Source organism: Mustela erminea, chromosome 5 (assembly GCF_009829155.1).
Source record: "Mustela erminea isolate mMusErm1 chromosome 5, mMusErm1.Pri, whole genome shotgun sequence".
NCBI classification, from domain to species: domain Eukaryota; kingdom Metazoa; phylum Chordata; class Mammalia; order Carnivora; family Mustelidae; genus Mustela; species Mustela erminea.
In genome coordinates this window covers 45453865-45478515 of record NC_045618.1, presented here as the reverse complement: position 1 = coordinate 45478515, position 24651 = coordinate 45453865, and the positions used below count along the sequence as shown (strand labels likewise).

Here is a 24651-nt window from a genome sequence, read left to right as displayed (position 1 = left end):
ACAAAGAGTGGAATGTTAGTGTTTTTTTTTTAAGGTACATATAAGATAAGATGGAAATTCTGAAGGGAGAAATGGCTACTAATTATGGAAGATAGGGAAAGCTTTATAGAGAGGATGATAGCTAGGGGCTGAACTTTAAAAAAAAAAAAAAAAAAAAAGAGGTATGATTTACTTGGACATGTTCTAATAGAAGAATAAGGGAAGCCTTCCAGAGTAAGGAAAGCCTTCCAAGTGCAAAATAAGCTAAGGCCTTGAGGCAGCTCCATGTCTGTTCATGTGTTTATTAAAGAAGTATTCATTGAGCATCCCACTTGGGTCAAGTACTGTTGGAAGTTAAGCCCTGGGGATACAGTGGTGAACAAGAGTAGGCCCTGCTCTTAACTATCTCCTAAAAGGGAGGGGCGCCTGGGTGGCTTAGTGGATTAAGCCGCTGCCTTTGGCTCAGGTCGTGATCTCGGGATCCTGGGATCGAGTCCCGCATCGGGCTCTCTGCTCAGCAGGGAGCCGGCTTCTTCCTCTCTCTCTGCCTGCCTCTCTGCCTACTTGTGATCTCTCTCTATCAAATGAATAAATTAAAAAACAAAAACAAAAACAAAAACAAAACAAAAAACAACTATCTCCTAAAAGGGAGACAACCCAGTGAGCAGAAACAGCAGTTCTAGAGAGTTGAGAGGAAGGAGCGAATTGTGGGCTAGAGAAGCGAAGGCTCCTTGGTCAGGGTCATGCAGATTGCTGAGTATAGAACCAATTTTCTGCCCCATTTCTGTACATAAGCCTCATTTATATCTTTCAAAACTCCTTACAGAGCTGAGCCACTAGACACATGTGCCTTTGAAGCATCTGAATCAGTACTATAGCTAATCCGAATATGTTGGAAGTGTAAAAAATAAATTGAATTTCCAAGATTTAGCCCTCCTCCTCCTCCCAAAAGATGTAAAATATTTTCGTAATTTTTAAATTCATTATGTGCTGGAGAGTTGATGTTTTGGATGTATATTAAATAAAATATATTATTAAACTTAATTCCACCTATTTCCTTTAATTTTAAAGTATGGCTTCTAGAAAATTTAAAAATAAATTTATGATTCTCATTCTTGGCTTGCATATATTTCTGTTTGTGCTACTATAATGTAATGGTGTGTTCCTAGTGTGTTCTTTAAATACTTCCAGTGAAACTATTTTTAAAAATATACTAAGGCAGTATGGGTATATAATACTCAGATAAAATCCTTATTTTTCTTCTTTATTCCTGTGATTTTTAAAAAAAATTTTTTTAAGATTATTTATTTGAGAAAGAGCGTGACAGAGAAAGCATTTGGGGGAGGGGGGACTTCAGAGGGAGAAACAGACTCCCCACTGAGAATGCAGGACTGGATCCTAGGACTCTGGAATCATGACCTGAGTTGAAGACAGACGAACTGACTGAGCCACCCAGGTGCCTTTTTTTTTTTTTTTAAGACTTTTATTCCTTGGATTTTTTTCATTTACTCCAATATCTCTGCCTTTTCAAATTTATTAATAACCTCTGCCATAATTTTTAGAGACATTTGTTAAACCAGCTGGTGGTTCAGAATTAGAATAAACTCTAGGAGAGAGAGCAAATACTCTAGTTTTCCTCATTTCAGAGAGCTTGGTGTCTATGCTTTTAGCTACCTCTATAATTGTTGCTCCCTCAGCCAGCAGGATTCATTCTTTCTACTCTGGCCTAATCAACCCTAAACCACCCTTCAAGAATTGGCCTTTGGCCCCTGCTCTGTGAAGCCTTTTCCATCCCCTTGTTCACTGTACCCATAGCACTCTGTTCTCACTTGTGATGTTTGATGAATGGACAAACTGACCACCAGACTCTTTGAACTTAATTGAATTTGAAACTGGACACAGGAACACTGTAGTACTTATTCCTCAGATTTGTTGAAAATCAGTAAAATAAATGAGTTCACTTTGCTTCCTTGCAAGTCTTCATGCTTCCTCAGTGACCAGAATTATAAGGCCATCTTGAATGTTCCATCAGGTCACATGTGTTCTGACTGGAGAGATATATGGGTAAAGGCTCAAATGAGAAAAGAATGGCAGGCTGTGGTATCTGTTCCATTGACTGGTTGTTCTGTGGCAAGCCACTTAACCTCTGTGTTTCCATTCAGAAAATGAGGGTAACACTTGTTCCTTTACTCTCCCAGGGCTATTTGGATGCTTAAGGAAGGGTGTTACAATATTAACAGAGCTCAGTAATAGGGGGCACTCTGCTTCTGTACTATGATTAGACTGTGTGCCTTAGTAGGTTTTGTTTTGTTTTTTTAATCAGAGAACTGCTGGGAACAATTTGTTAAATGGGCCCAAAGTTAATGAAAACAAATGCTTATCTGTTTTTTATACTTTGTGTGTTATTCTAAGTGTTTGCCAAGTTGCCTTCTGAATTCCTAAGTGATGTGTTCAATTTATTAATAGACTTCATTTAAAGATTGACTCCTTCATAGTTGTATTAGGAAAATACCACTTTTGCACTCTTGATGTAATCTTACCTGTGCTTTCATAAGGGAAGTATTACTTTCTTTATTATTTGAGTTCATAATGTATCAACATCATCAATATCTTATGATTGTCCATTAGAATCATATACAAGCCATATTTTACTGAATCTTTATAAGATCATTTAATCTCCTATCAAGGCAATGCATCCCAGTAGAACTTACTGCCAGTCTCGATGTCTGTGAACTTAGAGCACATGGGTACCTGTGATTTAGTGAGAGAGCGTAAGACTTGGAGGCAGAAGTTGGGGTCTTGGTTGTACCACTCATTATATGATCTGAGCAAGTCACTTCAGATCAGTTATCTTACCTATAAAATGAGAATAGTAATACCTCTGTGTACTTGCTAGGATTAAATGGGAGAACCTGCATAAGTTTAGGGCCAGTAGACTTTTATAATAGAGGTATGCTTTGAGGGAAATTTTCCATGGTAGCATTGAACAAATAATGGGGTGTCTTGACTTTGAAATATCAGTGGTAACTTGGATAAAAAACTAGAGATGCCTTCAGATATGCTGTGGCTAAGAATAAGAGAGGAGGTAACCTGGAGCTGGAACTTTGGGAATAATAGATCAAGGCATGTTCTGAAAGCAGTTTTAAATAGTCCATGGGCCTCCATACTTAAGTAATATGACTTGTGTTTAAAGTAGGCCCAGGACTGGAGACACACCAGGAACCCACAGGATTTAGACCTCTTGGCAATTTGGTGATATAAAGTGAAATGTTAAATACTCATGCTTTTTGACTCACATTTTCTCTTAAAGGAATTTACCCCCAAGATATATATTTGCACTCATGCCCAAAAATGTGGGCACAAGGATTTTTGCCATCTTACATGCATATTTGTCTGGACTCTTTAATTTTCAGATGATAGAGTTCTAGCTTACTTGGGGAGTGAGGGTAGCAAGGAGACGAGATGAATTTTTTGGCTCACAGAACTGGTAAGTCCAGCAATATTCATACCTCAGGCAGTCTGGATCCAGGACCAACACTGTCCTTGATCCTCAGGTTATGTGACATATTTGTCTGTCTCTGTTTCTCTCAGCTCTGCTTTCTCTGTGTTTCATTCCCAGGTAGGTAGTCTATATATATATGCCTATTTTCATGTGGTAGTGTCTAGAAGCTCCAGGCTAAGCCCCTTCCAGTTTAGCAGTGGGGGTGGGGTGGGAAGGAATTGTTCCTCCTTCTCTGTAGGTCCACAGTGTCCTCGAGTTGACTCTCGCGGTACAAACATGAGTCAAGCACCCATCCTTGACCCAGTTCCCCAGGGCAGGGAGATAGATTACTCTGATTTACCTGGCTTGAGTCATATCCTTGGGGAGGCAGTGGGAAATGAGTTGACCCCACTTTAACCACATGAAGTCGTATCTAGGAAATGGTGCTTCCACACTGGAAGAGTTAAGTGTTGTTATCACAGGAAGGAAGAAAAGGGTGCAGGCCAGGCAAAAGCAGGATCTGTTCACTCTATTTCTAACAACAGATAATACAGATAACAACCTAAATGTCCATCAGTACTAAGAAAAATTTAAATATGGATGGGATACTATGTTAAAATGAATGAGATATACCCATGAGATGACAAGAAAATATGTCTTCTATATAATTAAAAATGAAGTTGCAGAAAAGTATTCTTAGTTATGTGAATTTGTCTAATCTGTTATGGATGTGAACATTTTTTCTTCATATATTTCTGTACTGCTTTTGGTTTGCTGTTATATTTGATTGAATGTGTGCATGTGTGTGTATATATACATAATATATACATGTACATACATAATATACCTATTATGTATATATAAAAGTTATGTTTCTGTAATATATATTACACACATGTGTAATATATATTACACACATGTGTAATATATTTAATATATATTTAATATATTATATAATATATTTAATATATAATATTTATATGATATATTTAATATATTGTATATAATTATATTATAATTTTATATAATATATTATATATTATTAAATATATAAATATATTTATATATTACATATGTGTGTAATATACATTACACACATATGTAATATATATTACAGAAACACATAACTTTTATAATTTAAAAAATAATGCCCAAGTGACCCCTGTTCTGGAGCAGGGGCTGGAATTGACAAAGCTCTAGAACTATAGAGAGATAGATATATGATAGGAAACCTGAAAGGGTGGTATTTATGGAGCCGATATAAAAGTAATGGGAACCCAGGGAATGGATAGGACAGATTAAGCTGCTTATGTAATACAGCAGGGGATTTATATCCTAGAATAGTGACAGAGAGTTGCTACAGAGGGTAAATGTTAATCAAAAGGGCATTGGTTTGGAAGAGGTAGGGGACAATAGAAAGTAACTTCAACAGCCACATAAATCTGGAGAGCGGCTAATCTGGAGTCGAGAGATCTGTGTTACTTGGGCACTCTTTTACCTAGGAAAGGTCACACAACATCTCTTAGGGTCTCCATCCCATATGCAAAGTGGAATTTATTAGTATTTTCCTGTTTTCTTCACAGAATGACTGTGAGGTTCAAGTGAAATGGAAGAGGGCTAGTTAAGTAAAGAAAAGACCATGTAATTCCAAGTTAGCCTGGATCAAAGTAAAGAACTTGTCTATAAATGAATAGAGTGGGAAAATAAGGGATAGGAAGATGTCATCAGACTGCCTTTGCACATTAGACAACTCAGATGACTCATTATATTGGTCATTTAACCTGTTTGGATGGGCAGGTGCTTTTTTGAGAGCGGGGAAGACATGGACCATTGTTTATGTGTAGCTTTTGGGGCTGTTAACTAAAATGAATAGTTATAGGGTCCCATATGTGGGAACAGCAAGGTAAAACTGTAAAACTGCAGATACATGTACAACCATCATGGAAAAATATACAGAAAAGAGAGCCAATGTAGAGATACTATAACTCTGCATTACTGGAATCTTCATAGTGGTAGCTTGCCCAACAAAGCATTCTTTTAAAAAATGTCATTCCTATGAAAAACAAACAAGAACTACTCAGAAGTATCAACTGTGTTAGCATGTCCCACATGTTTAAAATCTGATGAAGTTGTTTTGTTCTGTATATATACATTTTAGCATTTTGAGGTATAGGTATTATGCATTCCAAATAGAAAACTCACATGGCATTTTATTGAATTGTTTTTATTTATTTACTTAATATTTATCCTGCCCTTATCTGCCATATGTTTGGGCCAATGCTAGGCTCTGACATGCAAACATAATTAACACATGGTAGTAGTCACTGCATTCAGACAGTCTTCTGTTAGTAAGGAAGACAGACACATGGACAAAATGTGTAAGGGGAGTGGGGCAGGATTGTCTAGAAGGAGTTCACTGTTCTTGAGTGACCTCATTTTTTTTCTTTCATTCCTTTTAAGTGCTTGCTAGAACGTTCTTAATTTTGTAGTTATTATTGCTCAGGTGTGTATTAAGAATTTGATTTCTCTTTTTAGCTTTTGAAACTCAATAGATGTTCTGCATCTATAACTTAATCACAGAAACTGTGAATGCAATACTAAAGAAAGTAGAAATTTTTCAGAGACTGGGTTTTTATCCTGTAAGCTTTTACCAGTTCTGAACTGAATTAGTCTTTTTGGAAAGACAGAAGATCCCCCACCCCCACCCAACCCCAATATACAGCACACTTTTAAATGGTTTTTATCTTAGATGCTATCTATTACAGAAGAAATCTCTTCTCCCAACTTTGGCTTTCTTTCCTGGCTCCTTTGGATAAATAAAACTTTGACCATGCTTTGAGGCTTAAGGCCTTGGTAGGGGTGTGTGTGTTTGTGTGTGTGTGTGTGTGTGTGTGTGTGTGTGTGTATGTGTAAAATAGAGAAACCGTAAAAGCTCAATTTTTGTGGCTCAGAAATATGAGCTTATTTGTCTTCTCTTGCCTTTCCTCACCTTCTCTTCTCCCACCATACAGATTTGAGCTCATGTTAGCAGCATATGTCTAGCAATACTCAAATTCCCAAGCGGCCTGTGAACAAGATGATTATAAAACATTTTTCATTACAAGACAAAGTAATCCTGTTGCTTAATTCTGGGTCTAGCTGTTTTGTTTTGTTGTTGTTGTTGTTGTTGTTGTTAAGCTGGCATTTTGAGTAGATTCGTATGTGAACTTGTTCATACTGTAAGCAGGCATTTTTCAGAGTCAGAGAAATGAGAAAAGGGAAACACATGTATTGTTTCATCTTTGTGATGCATTGTTTTCTTAGAGTTATTTTTTGAGTTTTAAAGGCTATGCTTTTGGGGTGCCTGGGTGGCTCAGTGGGTTAAGCCTCTGCCTTTGGCTCAGGTCATGATCTCAGGGTCCTGGGATCAAGCCCCGTATCGGGCTCTCTGCTCTGCAAGCAGGGAGCCTGCTTCTCCATCTCTCTCTGCCTATCTCTCTGCCTACCGATATCTATCAAATAAATAAATAAAATCTTAAAAAAAAAAAAAAAGGCTATGCTTTTATTTTCCCCCTTTACTTCTTCCTATGGAATATAATCCTGTTTATTTCCCTATTCTTTCTGCTTTCTTGTTAAGTGGACTTGCTTAATATCCTTAATATCCTGATGATCAATCCTGATGATAATTTCACATGTAAACAGTAATTCCGTAATCTCTCACAAATACTAAAGAACATTTAGTAGTTGTGCTAGAAGGTACTACTGTGGGACAACTAAGTGTTGGAGAAAAACTGTCCTGTTTTCTGTAAGAATTAAAAAATCCAGCTGTATAAACAAAAAGAAAAGGAAATTGCCAAGGTTATTATGTCCTTAAAGGTTTTCTCTGGTCCTGACTTTAGATGACAGTCATTACCAACATACACTTATTTTCTACGGAAATATTAATATATGTGTTTTTTTATATCCAGATATTAATGTAGGTATGGGACTTACTTGAACTTGCTTCACAGCTAGATAATTTAGTTTTTCAAAAAGAATGAAAGGCTAATTATTAGGCAATAATGTGATCAAATTGCCAAAAGCTTTGAGGTGGTTCTATTTCAGTTCTAAGCCTGATGTGCTTTTTAAAAATATCTCTACTTAGAGTAGTTACTGTTCATAATGCATTATGGAATCTTTTTAGCTAACAGCTTGGATGATAAAGAAGCCATTATCTTTGATTTAGTGTGTTTAACCCAAGTTAAATTTATGACAGACTGAAAATTAGCTGTCATGTGGTAAACCTCACTTCCTGTTCTGTGCAACTTGATATGTGTGTGAGCTGCGTGTCCAGCAGGATTTTTTTTTTTTAAGATTTTATTTACTTATTTGACAAGAGAGTGATCACAAGCAGGTAGAGCAGCAGGCAGAGAGAGAGGGGGAAGCAGGCTCCCTGCTGAGCAGAGAGCCTGATGTGGGGCTTGATCCCAGGACCTTGAGATCATGACCTGAGCGGAAGGCAGAGGCTCAACCCACTGAACCACTCAGGTGCCCCTGTCCAGCAGGATTTATAAGAATGTGTTATTGATGGATGGGAAAGCTGTCTTAAAGTACCCTGCAAAAATGTACAAGATAATATGTACAGGGTACATATAACCTTGCAGTTTTGGTTTATAAGAGATTTAACCTGTGGCTCAATAGCATATGATGAAATCCATTAGAAATTTTTCAGGAGATGAAAACTCAGAATTTACTTCTTTAATTTCCAGGCTTTTATGCAGTTGACCAGTTTAAGAGGGAGATCTTTTTTTTTTTTTTTTAAGATTTTATTTATTTATTTGAAAGAGAGAAATCACAAGTAGGCAGAGAGGCAGGCAGAGAGAGAGGAAGGGAAGCAGGCTCCCCGCTGAGCAGAGAGCCCGATGTGGGACTCGATCCCAGGACCCTGAGATCATGACCTGAGCCGAAGGCAGCGGCTTAACCCACTGAGCCACCCAGGCGTCCCAAAGAGGGAGATCTTAATTAATGCTTGATTTCCAGAGCAGATGAGAGACTATGAAACTACTTAGCTTCTGAAATACCATGGATCAAAGAATTCAGTGCATATCTGCCTTGCCCACCTCTCCCACTTTGTTCCCATTACCTCACACTTACTTCTAGGAAGTACCTTATTGCATTAAAGGCTCTGACCTCATCCCTTGTCTTCTTAAAGAGTTCACAGCATCATGTTTATGGATTAAAAATTTCTTAAGCTATGAATTCAACATGGCTCTGTTGAAGAACAGTGAAATAGAATATACAGTATTTCTCATTGAAATTCAGCCCAGGATAAGTCGTTACTGTGTGCTAATCTCTGATCAAAGAGATAGACTTTAAAAAGAGAGAGAGAGAGAGAGATTTTCTTAGTGGGCTTATATCTATGTTTTTCAGCACCAACATTGGTCACTTTATGGGCAGTCATGTGGAACACTAGGCACAGAATGGAACTTGCGTGGGTATCTTTCTGTACAGATAGTTCTAATAAATTATGGCTACATCTCCCAAAGAGACTTTCATATTTGGCACATATTCTGTAATACCTAAGAAGCTAAACAGACAAGTCTTTTATGGTTTGTTTGTTTTTTTTAAGATTTTATTTATTTATTTGACACTGAGAACATGCATATACACAAGCAGGGGGATGGGCAGAGGGAGAGGAAGAAGCAGACTCCCTGATGAGCAGGGAGCCCGATGTGGGGTTCTATGGCTTTAGAAAGAGGAGCCTAGAAGGTAGCTAGAAGGAATTCCTAGCTATTGTCATAATTTTGGTTTTAAAAGGAAACCAGTCTAAATGCTTCCTTCTTTATAGACGACAAAACAGACATGAAGGAATTTTCAGGGTTGGTAGCAGAATAGATCAAAGACTGACTTGAGCCTTTTCTACAGTAGCATCTTGGACTTAATCCATCTTTGAGAAAAGCTTCAAGCTACTCAGTAATCTAGGAGTTGTCCTGAGTATCTGAAGCCTGCCAAAGTATTGTTAGGTCTCGGTATTTAATACAAGGAGCAATAATGCAGCCAGCAGGAACTCCTCACATCTTTGAAGGTACTAGGTGGAATTAGGAGTGATAGAACTCATACGTAGAATTATAGACATCATCCATAGTGCTTTTATAACTTCTTTGTAAACATGGAAATGTCTGACAAGAGATGCCTAGATGTGTTACTAAAGATTGTCAAGAACAAGATGATTATTTGTCTCATTTAAACTGATCCTTAAGTATTGGCAGCAAGTATAGGAAATTATGTCAGTATTATATTTCTAAGCAGGCCTGACTTTTAGCTTGTACTTCAGAAGGAGGATATTGTGCCCATATTTGCAGTTTAACCAACTAAAAGAATAATATTTTATTAATTAGGATTAGATTTGGCTATGAGAGAAAATCTAAATAACAGTTCAGTCGAGGTAGAGATTGATTTTTCTTTTGAATTAGAGTCCAGAGGGAAGGGAAGTCAAGCATTGGTTACTTCACAGCCATCAGGGACTCATGTTTTCCTTTTTGTTCCGTTCATTCTTGGCATTATGATATCCTCAAGGTATCTAGTGGTTCTAGATGGCTTCTGGAGCTTGAGCCATTGTCAAGGGCGGGGGACTATTTCCAATTTGAGTTGGCTACCATGAAAGAGCTTTTCTAGAACCATCTGCTTCTGTTTCACTAGTCATTCCTGTTATCAAGGGAGGTTGAAAAGCTAGAACTGGGCAGATTGCTTTTCGCAATAATTAGAAATTTTGTTATTAAGTAAGAAGGAGATTGTGGGGACGCCTGGGTGGCTCAGTTGGTTAAGCAGCTGCCTTCGGCTCAGGTCATGATTCCAGCGTTCTGGGATCGAGTCCCACATCGGGCTCCTTGCTCAGCAGGGAGCCTGCTTCTCCCTCTGCCTCTGCCTGCCATTCTGTCTGCCTGTGCTCGCTCTTTCCCCCCCCCCGATAAATAAATAAAATCTTTAAAAAAAATAATAAAGAGATTGTGGATACTGGACAGGCCACTAACAGATCTGTCACAAAATGTTTTGAAGAATATAATATTTATATTGGGAAAATCAAATTTTAGTGACATCAAAAACTATTATATAGGATGTAAATTTGAAAAATCCCCAAACTACTACAGTCTGCCATATGTCTGATTAATAAAAGCAATGACTGTCTATGGTGGTGGTCTGCTTTGGATTTTTCAGCAGGACTTATCGGGAACAGCTATGAGGTTTTGTGTATTTTAAATAAAACTGAAAAATGAGTTCAGAACAACGGGGAAAAAAGACACTTCAAATTAAATCTTGTTTCCTTTTAGAGAGGGAGAATCAAAACAACCACAAGGACAACTGAGTGCATATTTATGGAGCTGGCAGGAGCAGAGTATACTACATTCGATGATATGAGCTAGGGATGAACATATTAGAACACTTGAGTTGCTTTGTACCTAGATAGATCAAAAGACATTGTAGCAGCAGTACATGCAAGAGGCATGAAATAGATGTCAGAGCAACGAAGCGTACCCACTCCAGATAGACAAGATTTATGCTGGGGACAAGGATGAGCATACTGGGCTAGAGATTAAGTAGTAGGTATTGTCTAAGTCCATTTGGGCTGCTGTAACAAAGTACCACAGATTGGGTGGCTTATGAAGTCAGAAACGTCTTTTTCACAGTTCCAATGACCAGAAGTCCAAGATCAGGGTGCCATCATGGTCAGGTTCTGACAGAGACCATCTTCTGACCTTTTGCTGTGTCCTTACACAGTGGAAGGCGTTAAGGAGCACTGTAGGTTCTCTTGTATAAGGCACTACTCTTAGTCACAAGGTTTCTGCCCTCATGATCTAATCACTTCCCAAAGCCCCCCCCCACCCCACCCCCCGCTTAAAACCATCACATTGGGCATTAGGTTTCCAACATAGGAATTTGAGGATGGGGGTGGGGAGGACATAAGCATTCAGATTATGGCAGAGAGAATTCCCTCTGCTTGTATCACGCCTGTACATAGAAAGAGAATGGGGAGATGGAGAGAACTTTGTTGTCTAAAAAACTTGTAGGCAGAAGCAACTGCAGACCATGGTATATATAAACATGTAAGATGGAAGTGCTTCTGCTCTATGAGACCAGATTTTTAAAATGTTCTGTAGTCTTCGTTCGTATCCACCATTCACATGGTGCCATTTAACATTTATTTACTGAATGCCTCATATTTACAATACACTTTAGAGAGGAAATTCATTCACAAGTTGCCACTTAGGTGAGAAAGTCTAAATTTTGGCATCTTAGAGCTATGAATTTCAAATCTAGGGAAAGCCCAGCCTTTTTTTTTTTTTCCCCTTCCTTTTCCTTTCAAAATTACTTACAGTAACCAGACCCTGTGTGTTGGCTTTGCCCCAGCTGATAGAAAACAGGAAAGTACAGAGACTCCCTGTGAGAAGAGGGTCAGGCTGCACCCTCTGTGACCTCAACCCTTCAGTCTGAGTTCTCCTTGGGGCAGCAGCTGCAGACAGCCCATATGGCATTGGCAGTGAGCATAGGGAGCGCAGATGAAACCGGCTAATGCGCCAGGGCCAGGTGGGCTGGCTTTGAGCGCAGTGAGCTGTCTTTTGAACCTTTTATGACAGTGCACTTTCGGGCCTCCTTGGGGGAGAATAGTTTATGCTCTGATCCAGTTAATGGATCAGGGACCATTCTCTGTCTTATACAGCAGTGAAAATACCTTTGTCACTCTGGTATAAAATAGCTGCTTATTTGAGGCCATTGTGCAGTGGCTCGCCTTTCCTGCCCATTATTAGTTCCCTTTGAAGCTGCTCTACTCAGTTTAGGTTCTCCAGGAGGGACTATGAAAGAAAATGGAAATCTCGTGAATTGTGCTTTCTGTATTTCTACTCAGTGCTGATGGAGCTATCTCACATTTTGGGTTTTGTGTCCCCCACTCTGTACCCCTTTTCCCCTCTGCTTGCAGGTGAAGGTCTTCCACAGGTGTATTACTTTGGACCATGTGGGAAATATAATGCCATGGTGCTGGAGCTCCTTGGCCCTAGCTTGGAGGATTTGTTTGACCTCTGTGACCGAACTTTTACTTTGAAGACGGTGTTAATGATAGCCATCCAGTTGGTAAGTTGGCATTGCTATTCTGCGGAAAGATATATAGGTCCCCCAGCTACACCCTTGTGACCCTTTTAGTGCTTTCCTGGCTACAGTAACACCTAGTGAACGCACACTCAGAGGCTTGATGGCATTCTAGGAAGCAGGCCGGGCAAAAAGGGTTAACCCAGAGAAGTCACACTGCATCTTCTGTGCACTCTATTTTAAGAATTTGCACCTTGGAGCAATACCCTGCCCTTAACTGAAGTGGAAGCATTATAATTTAGATTGAGGAGAAAGAGGATGATTAGGTGAAATTGTACAAATGCAAGTAATTTCCTTGATGTTTTATTTTTAGGTTCTAAACATATGGCTGTAAGGTTCTGTCCTCTCCCCTCAACCTTGCATCCAAGAAAGGATTGGTGATGTAACCCACTGCCCTAACAATCAGATTCTAGAGTGCTGTGACCAAGAACCTGTCTTAGTTCCCTGGCCTCTAGTTCTCACAGAGACTGGCAGAGCTGAAGAGACAGCTCTCTCAATTCCAGCCAAATTGCATACCAGTGCCAGTTCAAGAGTTAAGGCAGTTCTCAACTTTGAGGAGTTTCTCACCCTCTCAGAGGAAGGATGCAAATGCATTTTTAATGGTCTGAAATGGTGATGGTCTCACCCACTTTACAGTAAAAGCTTTGAAATGTTTAAAAAAAAAAAATTTGACCTTGACCTTGACTTTTGAGTCCAAAATTCAAATGCCTGAGCTTCCCTTTCTATGTTAAGTAGAGAAGTGTCATAGATAGAAATAAAACTTAATGCAATTTGAAGTTATTTTTTTAAAGATTATTTATTTTAGAGACAGAGAGAGTGAGTGCACATGCACAGGGTTGGAGGGGACGGAAGGGCAGAGGGAGAGAGATACTCCTCAAGCAGTCTCCCCTCTGAGCACAATGTGGGGCTTGGTCCCAGGACCCTGAGATCATGACCTAAGTGGAAATCAAGAGTTGGCTACTTAACCAACTGAGCCACCCAGGTGCCTCTGAAGTAATTTTATGATTATTATTTTGGGCTTTATTTACTTTCACATAAAAACTGCACTTCTATCTCTGCTGCCCATTAGCTCTAGGAAATCAGTCCAATACTAACTTCTCTGGACCTTACTTCCCATATTTTTGCAACAGAAAGAATTAGGTTGGGGAGTCGTGTCTGATTGAGGATAGGAAGGTGTGGGCAGAAGGTGAATGTGGCAGTGGCACCTATCTTCACAGAGCACCGACCTATTCTGATATCCTGGCTGGGGATACTTCTCGCCTCTCAAATGTGTGCTTTCTGCAGTCAAATGCTCTACCCCTGAGCTATACCCCCTCTGCTTCAAATGTGTGCTTTCTGAAGTAGCCTAAAAACACCTAATTCCATTTATCATTTATAAATTATAACATTATGAGGTAAAACTGTATATTATCATTTTAGCTGAATAGTGCTATCCCACTTTCATTTATCTCAATTTTTTTTCAAGATTTTTATTTATTTATTTGAGAGGGAGAGAGGTCTGCAGGAGAAGCAGACTCCCTGCTGAGCAGGGAGCCTGGTATGGGACTCAATCCTGAGACTCCAGGATCATAACCTGAGCCAAAGGCAGTCACTCAACCAGCTGACCCACCCAGATGCCCCGATATTTGTTATGTATATATTTGTATATATTTTCTGGTTTATAAGAGTGAAGTGAAAAAGAAATAAGTTTTATTTTCATTTCAATAGTTAAAACGTTGGACTGATAAATGAAAATGTTTTGATGTTTTTTTTCCCCAATAAACTTCTTTAGAATGTTTTCATTGATGTGTTTTCTCTTTTAGCTTTCTCGAATGGAGTATGTGCACTCAAAGAATCTCATTTACCGAGATGTGAAGCCAGAGAACTTCCTGATTGGCCGACAAGGCAATAAGAAAGAGCATGTTATACACATTATAGACTTTGGACTAGCCAAGGAGTACATTGACCCTGAAACCAAAAAACACATACCTTACAGGGAGCACAAAAGTTTAACTGGAACTGCAAGATATATGTCTATCAACACGCATCTTGGCAAAGGTGTGTTTATTTTCTGCTCCATGAAATGGGCAGGTCTTTAAAATAACATTTTTTTTTTTTAAGATTTTATTTATTTGACAGCGATTGAGAGAGCAAGAGAGGAAACACAAGCAGCAGAGAGCTGGAGAGGGAGAAGCAGGCTCCCCTCTGAGCAGGGAGCCTGACACAGGGCTCGATCCCAGGACCCTGGGATCATGACCTGAGCTGAAGGCAGACCCTTAACAACTAAGCCACCCAGGCGCCCCCTTAAAAGAACTTTTTTTTTTAATTTTTAAGGATTTTATTTATTTATTTGACAGAGATCACAAATAGACAGAGTGCAGGCAGGCAGAGAGAGGGGAAAGCAGGCTCCCTGCTAAGCAGATAGCCCTATGTGGGGCTTGATCCCAGGACCCTGAGATCATGACCCAAGCCAAAGGCAGGCTCAACCCATTGAGCCTCCCAGGCGCCCCTTAAAATAACTTTTTATTCCAATAATACTTTTGTCCCCATTGTGCGTTACAAGTTGTGATTCTTATTGCTTCACAAGGCAAGTGATTTTTTTACTTGAAAAACTAAGGTGGTAAGTTAGTGACTTTCCTAAGTATCCTGTTGACAACTTAAACATTTTTAATTCTTTATACTGTTTCCAGATACTTAGTTTCTCAGCAGTGTGGGTCCTTGAACTTTTGTGTTAAGATGGTAACATTTCAGTTAAGTCTGATGATTAATTTGGTGTTTATATATGACTGCCTATACGACAGTCCTGAAAGGACCTGTATGAATCTTGCATTGTATTCAGGATAGACAATGGGCACAAATGTTGCTAAACCCGCTAATGAAGGCAGAAGGCCTTACTTGAAAGAGGAACTAAACCAGGGAAGAGTATTTAAAGAGAAGTCTAAGGAACAGTGGGAAGGCCAAATAGACAAGGCCCTGGACCCCTCACTAGCTTCTCCAGAAAAGCTTCCCTTTTTATCTATTTTATATATGGGCTTCCATGGAAGATTCTGTTTGAAGAAAAAGTTCCAAAGTGATTGAAAAATATGTTTGAAAATCACTACTCTTGAGAGTAGACATGTAAACAATATTATCAGATTCCATACTCCTAGACATAGCTAATTATAGTGGGTGTTTAAATATTAATGAATTTTTTTTTTTTTTAAAGATTTTATTTATTTATTTAACAGAGAGAGATTACAAGTAGGCAGAGAGGCAGGCAGAGAGAGAGAGGAGGAAGCAGGCTCCCTGCTGAGCAGAGAGCCCGATGCGGGACTCGATCCCGGGACCCCGAGATCATGACCTGAGCCGAAGGCAGCGGCTTAACCCACTGAGCCACCCAGGCGCCCCAAAATATTAATGAATTTTTGTACACTAAGAAGTGTTTTAAAGACTAAATGGCTACAAAGTTGTCTTGTTGAGTAAACTGCGGTATTCAGATGAGGATTCTGATGTTAGGAGTAAAAATCATATTACAAAGTGATACAACTTTAATTGAAATCATGCATGCTTTCAGGATTTTTTTAGTAACCATATGGAAATCTTCAATTAACTAAGTATAGTTTTTTTTCTTAATATTTTATTTATTTATTTGACACAGAGAGAGACAGCAAGAGAGGAAACCCATGCCAGGAGAGAAGGAGAGGGACAAGCAGGTTTCCCACTGAGCAGGGAGCCTGATGTGGGACTCGATCCCAGAACCCTGGGATCATGACCTGAACTGAAGGCAGACACTTAACGACTGAGCCACCCAGGCGCTCCTAAATGTAATATTTTAAAATTAGAGCAGAAGGTCCCCTGCCACTTATTATCTGTGTCATTTTGGAGAAGTTACTTAATCTTCCTGAAACTTATCTGTAAAATGAGAGTAATATTTCACAAGGGTGTGTTTGTGGGTTGAATGAGTAATATACGTAACACGGCTCTCTTGCATAGTGTTCAGTATTCCCTCTTCCTTCCTTTTTACTAAGAGACAGACTGTTGTAAATAGTGAAGTCATGATTATTTGGTTTAACTGACAGACTCTAGAAGTTGTTTCAATGCTTGCTTACTAGGCACAGCAATTTGTGTTCTGATTTTATTATTCTTGTCAGGAAAGGCAAGAAGAGACAAGAGATGGGTATCTGTGTTATGTTTGTATGAGGCGCAGGGTAATGGTTAAAAAGAAGGGATACGGGGCGCCTGGGTGCCTCAGTGGGTTAAAGCCTCTGGTTTCGGCTCAGGTCATGATCCCAGGGTCCTGGGATCGAGCCCCACATGGGGCTCTCTGCTCGTCGGGGAGCCTGCTTCCCTTCCTCTCTCTCTGCCTGCTTGTGATCTCTCTCTGTGTCAAATAAATAAATAAAAATTAGAGAGTTTAAAAAAAAAAAAGAGGAAGGGATACAGGGGCGCCTGGGGGGCTCAGTCAGTTAAGCGTCTGCCTTCGACTTGGGTCGTGATCCCAGGGTCCTGGGATCAAGCCCTGCATCGGGCTCCCTGCTCAGAAGGAAGCCTGCTTCTCCCTCTCCCACTCCTGCTGCTTGAGTTCTTTCTCTTGATGTGTATCTCTCTGTTAAATAAATAAATAATCTTTTTTTTTTTTTTAATTAAAAAAAAAAGAAGGGATGCGAATCCTGGCTCCTGCACTTAAAGCTATGTGATTTTGGTCCTGTAACCTTCTTCCTTCGGCCTCACTTATCTCATCTATGAAATGGGTATGATAGTAGTGCCTTATACTGTAGGATTCTGAGAGATAACATATATAAAGTGTTTAGCATAGTGCCTCATGGTAGCAAAGTCTCTAAATGATAGTTATTTGACTAAGTTTTAAGCATGTATGGCCATTAGACTGGGTTCTTTCTCTTGGTGTGGCCATTCCTGCTGGAACTTTGAGTTTTTCTCCAAACTTGAATTTCCTGAGTTCCAGAGTTTTCCAGGTCACATTGAACCTGTCACTGTATTTCGTCCTCTCCATATTACAGAGAATACATATAGATGGCTGTCACATGCCCTTTAAACTCTGGTCAGGGTCTCAAAGCAGAAAGGTTTCCATAGGAACTTGAATCCTTATTTTTAATAATACAGAAAAAGAGGGGCGCCTGGGTGGCTCAGTGGTTTGGGCCGCTGCCTTCGGCTCGGGTCATGATCTCAGGGTCCTGGGATCGAGTCCCGCATCGGGCTCTCTGCTCAGCAGGGAGCTTGCTTCCCTCTCTCTCTCTCTGCCTGACTCTCTGCCTACTTGTGATCTCTGTCTGTCAAATAAATAAATAAAATCTTTAAAAAAAACATAATACAGAAAAAGAGAAGGGTGTCTTCAAATGACTTGGAGAGAATTGCCTATTAATTTTGTGAGGGAGAACAAGGGAAGAATCCTCCTAAACCTGACATTACCTTGTCAGATTAGCCACCTCCTGTTGATTAAGGTAGCCAATTTTGATCTTGTATTCTTTTTTTTTTTTTTTTTAAAGATTTTATTTATTTATTTGTCAGAAAGAGAGCGAGCGAGAGCGAGCACAGGCAGAGAGAGTGGAAGGCAGAGTCAGAGGGAGAAGCAGGCTCCCTGCGGAGCAAGGAGCCCGATGCGGGACTCGATCCCAGGACGCTGGGATCATGACCTGAGCCGAAGGCAGCTGCTTAACCAACTGAGCCACCCAGGCGTCCCTTGATCTTGTATTCTTTTAATGATTGAAATTAGGGTCAGAACACTGGGTCACCTAGCCCCTTTCCTCCAGCAAAGAATATTTGACCTAAAATCAGGGATGTCACCCATGTAAAACCAAATGTCTTTCTGAATTGTTGAGAGCAGGCTTTTATGGTGTGGAAGAATTGTGTCCTTCTGGCCCTAAGACAGCCCCAGGACACTTAAAACCTTTCTTCTTTGAAAGGGAGAATTATCCTTCATGAAAAAAGATGAGGGCATGTGGAAATGCTGGATTCAATGAATGTGGAGTTTTCAAAGAAGTATGGAAACAAAGCATGACTCTGGTTTTCACTTTTTTTTTTTTTTTTTTTGGAAAGGCCTAAATTATCGTAGATTAATTATTAATGTCTCAAATTGCCACAGATTAATGACTTTAGAATTTTAGAACTGGAAAATGACTTTTCAGATTATCTAAATCAACCAGTGTATTTTCAGATGAGGACTGAGGCCCAAAGTAGGTGACTTAGCCATGCTTAATTTCACATGGATCAAATTAATGGAAAGAGTGGGCCAGGAGCTAGATAACCCAGACTCAGGTGCCATTGCTCTTCCTATTATTCCATATTTCACAGCTGCTGTTCATGGTGCTCAGTATTTGGAAAACCACTTTATTAGATATGCTAGTGGGTTTACGTGTGTTTTCTGTTTGTTTGTTTTGATGTTTAAAAAACCAAAACCATTTTATAATGGGCTTTGCTGTGGAGAGAAGTTGGGCTTTTTCCCTGAAGTTCTGATCAGTATTGAAAATGTGGTGAGTTTTGCCCTCTAGTGTTCAACTAGCAAAAGTGCAACCCTTTGTCCAGTGAATTTTTATCACAGAGGGGCCTCTTGATAGAGGAAGCAGATGTAAAAATGGAAAGGCAATGAGTAGGTGTGATACAGTATGAGAAACTGCAGGGTGTGGTTCCTCTATCTGCCGGGCTTTGTGGGAGGCCTCAACTCACCCTGCTTGTACTTTCTTTTTTGTTGTGTGTCTTTAGGTTCGGTTAACAAACTTTTCGTCTAACAGCTTTTTGTTTTCTGTTATATATAAAATTTGTTGTAAACCTCAGGCAAGCATGTAGACAAAAGCTTCTCTTGGCCTTGCTGTTTTATTTAATTCTTTTAAAGATTATTTCAATTGATGTGCATCCACTCAAGTTTATGTTATATATCTCTCTTGTCAGGGTGCCTCCCTTTCCCATTAGCGACCACCTTGCCAAAAAACGTTTTCAAACTATGATTTAGAAAGTTGCCTTTTTTTTCCCCATATGCCCTGTAGAGTTCTATTCACTTCTTTTCATCCACATTTCCCATAATTGGAGGCAGCTCTTAAACATGTTGTACTTTTGTATTTTGAGCTGAGTAGCTTTCCCTGCCTCTTAGATTTTCTCTTCTGTACAAAGAAAGCATAATGGAGCCTAGAATACCCACTTAGTCTTTTCTCTCTAATTTCTTATGATAAAGCCCTAAACTTGATTCTGAGAAGTAAATACATTAGATGTCTGAGATGAGTCATAATTGACAAATAAGGAGTAGAGACATGTACTACTTCTATTCAGTCTGACAACCCAAGAATACATAAGGATGTTTTGTGAGATGAAATAACAGTTTTTTGGTAAGCATTCTTTGGTTCTTTACATCTTAGTCTTTCCAATGAAAAAGAAAGGAAAAACCTAGCAACTTGTTTTATATGGTAAGTGCCCAGAATATGGGGATCCTGTTTTATGTGCCCATAATAGGCACCTTAAGTAATACATTTTAAAGTTTTCTTAAGGTGTCTATGGAACATGGTACAAATGGATTGGAGTGAGAGATCATACATCCATGTTTGTTTATGTCAAACTAAATTTTAAGTGTTAATTTTTATGATGAAATAAAAGCACTTGACAGGTATGCCAGGCATTCTGCAGCTTGTGTCTTTGCAGGCCTAGCCAGAATGGACTATTTAAAAGTTTCAGCTGCTTAATCTACTTCTCATTTTCCATGATGGTCACCCAAAGGGTAACTGTAGCCCATATACTGAAAATAACATTTCATTTTAATTATCTTACTTTCAGGAAGGTGACAGCACCTTCCTGGTGACTGAGGGTGGTTACCCACCAGTTAGTGATTCGGATTTGGTTTTAGTTTAGGATTTGCTCCTTTCCCTTGCTATTTACTTGCCCGTGACAGCAAAGGAAGTACACAGTGTTTTTTGGTTTTGATCTAAAATACTATTCCTGGTTTAGATATACAAAGAATGAGTAAGCAGAGCCTTTCCAGAGACAGAAGGGCTTCTGAAGGGATTACTTGGTTTTGAACCCCTTTCTGCTTTAATAACAGCAAACATAATGTGTGATCTGTCTTCCCTTTTAGAGCAAAGCCGGCGGGATGATTTGGAAGCCCTCGGCCATATGTTCATGTATTTCCTTCGAGGCAGCCTACCCTGGCAAGGACTCAAGGTATCCTTGAAAGTGCTCAGTGGAGGGCTTTGTTTCAATACTCAGTTGTTAATGGAGGGGTTGCTGACTCGATGTCTGTAAGAAGATGGGCTGGCAACAGAGATAAGAAGCAGGGACTGGCAATATCAGTCTACATATCATAAATGCTCCCCTGGGCTTTGGGAGCTCTGTTTTGCCTACATTTGTCTTTTCCCCTTATGAATCCTTCTTCCTTGTTTTGGGGTTTCCCATAATCTCTTCCCTTGTTCCCTCCCAGCCTTGGCAGTGCTGCTTTTCTCTGTGTCACTTTCCTCCTCCACTACCATTATGTAGCAGGAAGAGTGTTCCCAGTGTGCTGGGGAATTTCTGGAACAAATTGATGACAGCAGCTGCTACACATTTTACCAACAAGGACAGCAGGGCTGGGTGTACCCCTAAGGAGAGCTGGAAAATACTTGTTCAAACTCTATAAGCTAAGGACCCACCTGAATTAAAATAAAAATCCAGGTTTAATGTTGCTGTTCATGTGTTTTATTCAGTAAATCCCTATGCAGATGATAGTCGTTCCTTATGAAGCATATAGTTTAAATAGCCTTCCTTAGGTAGGTATTGGTAGAGTACATTTGTGTTCAAGTTAATTATTGATAATAATCATAACCATTGTAATTACTTTGTACCTTTGGCTGGTTGGAGCAGATAACCCATTTTAAGTCTCATTAGATAGTTAAATGTGAGACATATTTTTGAGTTGTAATTTATTTCAACATGTTAGTGTGGACAGAAAATCAGTAGCTTTGGGTGCCTCTATGCCCTGAGCCTCCCTCCAGAAGGGCAGAGGGATCCACTCACTATGCTTTCTAGACTATTGTCCTGAAACGTAAAACTTTGCCCTTAAATTCCCCTTTTAACACCTCCTAGTCTTCTCCTGGTCATATGTATCTTGTCATTGGTACTGGTAGCTATCAGAGTGTCACATTCTGTTTGCTCATCACATAGCCAAGCAATGCATTTGTGTGTTACTGTTTGAAATGTTCTCACGATCCATGAATCATTTTAGTGGCAGTCGTAGATCTAAAATTTCTCCAACTTACCTTAGAACACTGTTGCTTAAAGCTGGGTGCAGCAGGCTAGGGAGAGCCTCATGAGACCCCCTTGAGACCGCGTTGTTGATCCAAGCTCCAGGAGCCTGTCTATAATTCGGAGCAAACCAGATTTGGCTTCTTTGAGCCACTGACCTGTATCAAACCTGTCTGTTAGCCATGCCTCTGTCATAGATAACACTTTTCCCTCTGGAAGCACATTGTAGAAAGGCATATTTTTCTACTACTTGTTATTTTTTTCTCTTCAGCTTCCCAGTAAATATTCTGTGGAGTCAGCTATCTGTCTGCCCCCGCTTAGATTAGCAGTTTTTTTTTATCTTATCATAGAACTGATCTAAGAAGGAGAAGGCTGAATCACTTTTGAACCTGTGGCCATGGGAGATTACTAAGCTTCTGTAATTTTGAAAATACCACTATGTAATACTTTTACTTTCTTCTAGTTAACTCATTTCATTACATTGGATGGTGTTTATCTGAGACTACTAAATATACTTACAAGGAAAACCTTCCAGAACAGAGCAGATATTAAATACATCATCTCTACTACCTTTCTTATTTATTAGAAAGAAGACTGAGCCTAGCACATCCTGCCCGTTTGATTGAAACAACCATTGCCTCCCCAAACATATTGCACCACCCATACTTGGGACCTCTTCCCAAATAACTTTCTTTCTCTTCTCTACAGGCTGATACATTAAAAGAGAGATATCAAAAAATTGGTGACACCAAAAGGAATACTCCCATTGAAGCTCTCTGTGAAAACTTTCCAGGTAGGATGCTAAAAGGATGCTTCAGCCACTGTGCCTGAAGCTTTGAAGTAGGTGGAGACCGTGACTTGGTATCTCTAGATGAGGGTGCTCGCTCACATTTCCTTTTATTGTCATTTAGACCAAGACAGGTTTTATCACTTTCATTTGGGTCATAAAGAAAACACCAGATATTCTTGGCTTGGTCCAGAGCTTCTCGCCATGGGAAGCATTCAGCTCGTGAACATGGCCTTTCACCTCTTTTCTACAGAAGAGATGGCAACCTACCTGCGATATGTCAGGCGATTAGACTTCTTTGAAAAACCTGACTATGAATATTTACGGACACTCTTCACAGACCTCTTTGAAAGGAAAGGCTACACCTTCGACTATGCCTATGATTGGGTCGGGAGGCCTATTGTAAGTATCCACTTTTACGTCCTCACCTCAGACCAGCGCTGCCTCACCACTTGACATGTCAGACTTTCTGGTTAAGTCCATGAGAAAAACATTCCTTTGACTGTAGACTTCACATTTGCCAGCCTTTTCAGGGTGATGCCATAGATAGCAGTTGGGAAGGAAGAGCAACTCCTTCCTATGTTTTTAAGATTATGCCCTGTATGTCCTAAGGTATCAGAACTAAAGCCAGTTCTGAAGAAGAACTTTCAGTTGAGTGATCCAGACGCTGGTGCTATGTAAACTGTGAAGGTCTTCTGGAGGAGTGGAACCCAGAACTTTAGGAAACTCTTGAATTGGCTCTCTTGGCCAGGGGTCCACAGTGCCTGAGAGCATGCTAACACATCACTATAGGATGTTTTCCTTATTTTCCAAGGTAAGCTACTCTCCAGTGAACTCTTGAGGACCAAGCGGCCTCCCTTTTGCAAATAAATAAACAAAAGAAGACTGGAAACTGCCCTTGGTGGCTAAAAATAATAATCACTACTCTTTTATTAGAATTAGAATGATGCTCACCTTTGCGGAGGCATTAGCTTGGACCTGTTTTCCATTTGACTTTCTGTTCTGTCTTTCCAGCCTACTCCAGTAGGGTCAGTTCACGTAGATTCTGGCGCATCTGCAATAACTCGAGAAAGCCACACGCACAGGGACCGGCCATCACAGCCGCCTCTGCGAAATCAGGTACGTGCTGGGCCTTTCTTGTTTCAGACATTCTCCCTCTTCTTGGCTAACACTAAAACAAATTCTTCAGCTTCTCTGCTTCGGTGTATATACTGAAATTAAAGACAAAGAACTTGCCGTTTCTCAGTGGTGTGCGGCGTTCCAGCATTCCTCGGGGCTAGGCAATGGTGCAGAGATGTGGCCAGGCAATTTACATAAGTATCCAGTCTAAAGAATTTGGGCTTGTCCAAGTCTGTTGGCTGAAAGGGGAGTCTGCCACAGGCCTGAAAAAGCTGAACATACAGGGTGAACAGGGTAGCCCGTTTTGGGTCTCAGCTGCATGTAGTCCAATGTGGCACTCTTGCCAATGCTGAGGGGTTTTTTTTTGCTGATTAAGAAGAGTGGGTAATCTGGACTTCTAGCTGACCTAGGCATAAAGTGGCACCTCTCTTCCCCCTCTGCCCCTGCCCCTAAGTTAATTCTAGAGCTGGCCAAGATCTGAGATAGACCTAAGTGAAGACTCAGCTTCGCTTTAGGCCACTCCACAGAAAGCCATGTCATCCATCCTTCAGTGTTAATATTGTTTGAGAAACTAGTGCTCTATATGAGAGGCTTCTCTCAGCAAGAGGCAGACACATAAAAATCAACAGATTTGACAACATTGAAAGAAAGGGGTCACTTATTGGGCAGTAAAAATTATGACTTTCATCTTTATATCATATTCAGTTGACTTTTGAGTAACGCATGTTTGAATTGTGTGGTCTACTTATATGCGGATTTTTTTTTTTCAGTAAATATAGTACAGTACTGTAAATGTATTTTCTCTTACAATTTTCCTAGTAACATTTTTTTCTCTAGTTTTATTGTAAGTACAGTATATAGTACATATAACACACAAAACGTGTTTGTTGACTGTGTTATTGGTAAGGCTTCTGGTCAACAGGAGCCTATCAGCAGTTACGTGGGAGTCAAAGTTATATGGGGATTTTCAACTTCATGTTGCCCCGTGTCCCTAACCCCATTGTTGTTTAAG

General features: G+C 39.9%; 1 protein-coding gene across 15 annotated transcripts in view; it reads left to right on the top strand.

The window, feature by feature from the left end:
* CSNK1G1 (casein kinase 1 gamma 1) overlaps positions 1–24651 on the top strand; it is a 202834-nt gene that overhangs the window by 144054 nt on the left and 34129 nt on the right. For 12 of the 15 annotated variants that reach the window (XR_004285703.1, XR_004285705.1, XR_004285704.1 and 9 more), the window contains 6 exons: positions 12393–12544; positions 14362–14596; positions 20592–20677; positions 22442–22526; positions 22774–22922; positions 23535–23639. Coding sequence is in view for 12 of the 15 variants with exons in the window: in XM_032342845.1 (XP_032198736.1) it covers positions 12393–12544; positions 14362–14596; positions 20592–20677; positions 22442–22526; positions 22774–22922; positions 23535–23639 (812 nt within the window). In the remaining 3 variants the exon portion in view is untranslated. Of the gene's footprint in view, positions 1–11665; positions 12002–12392; positions 12545–14361; positions 14597–20591; positions 20678–22441; positions 22527–22773; positions 22923–23534; positions 23640–24651 lie in introns of those variants that run through there. The other 3 variants (XM_032342844.1, XM_032342846.1, XM_032342847.1) reach the window with 2 other exon arrangements.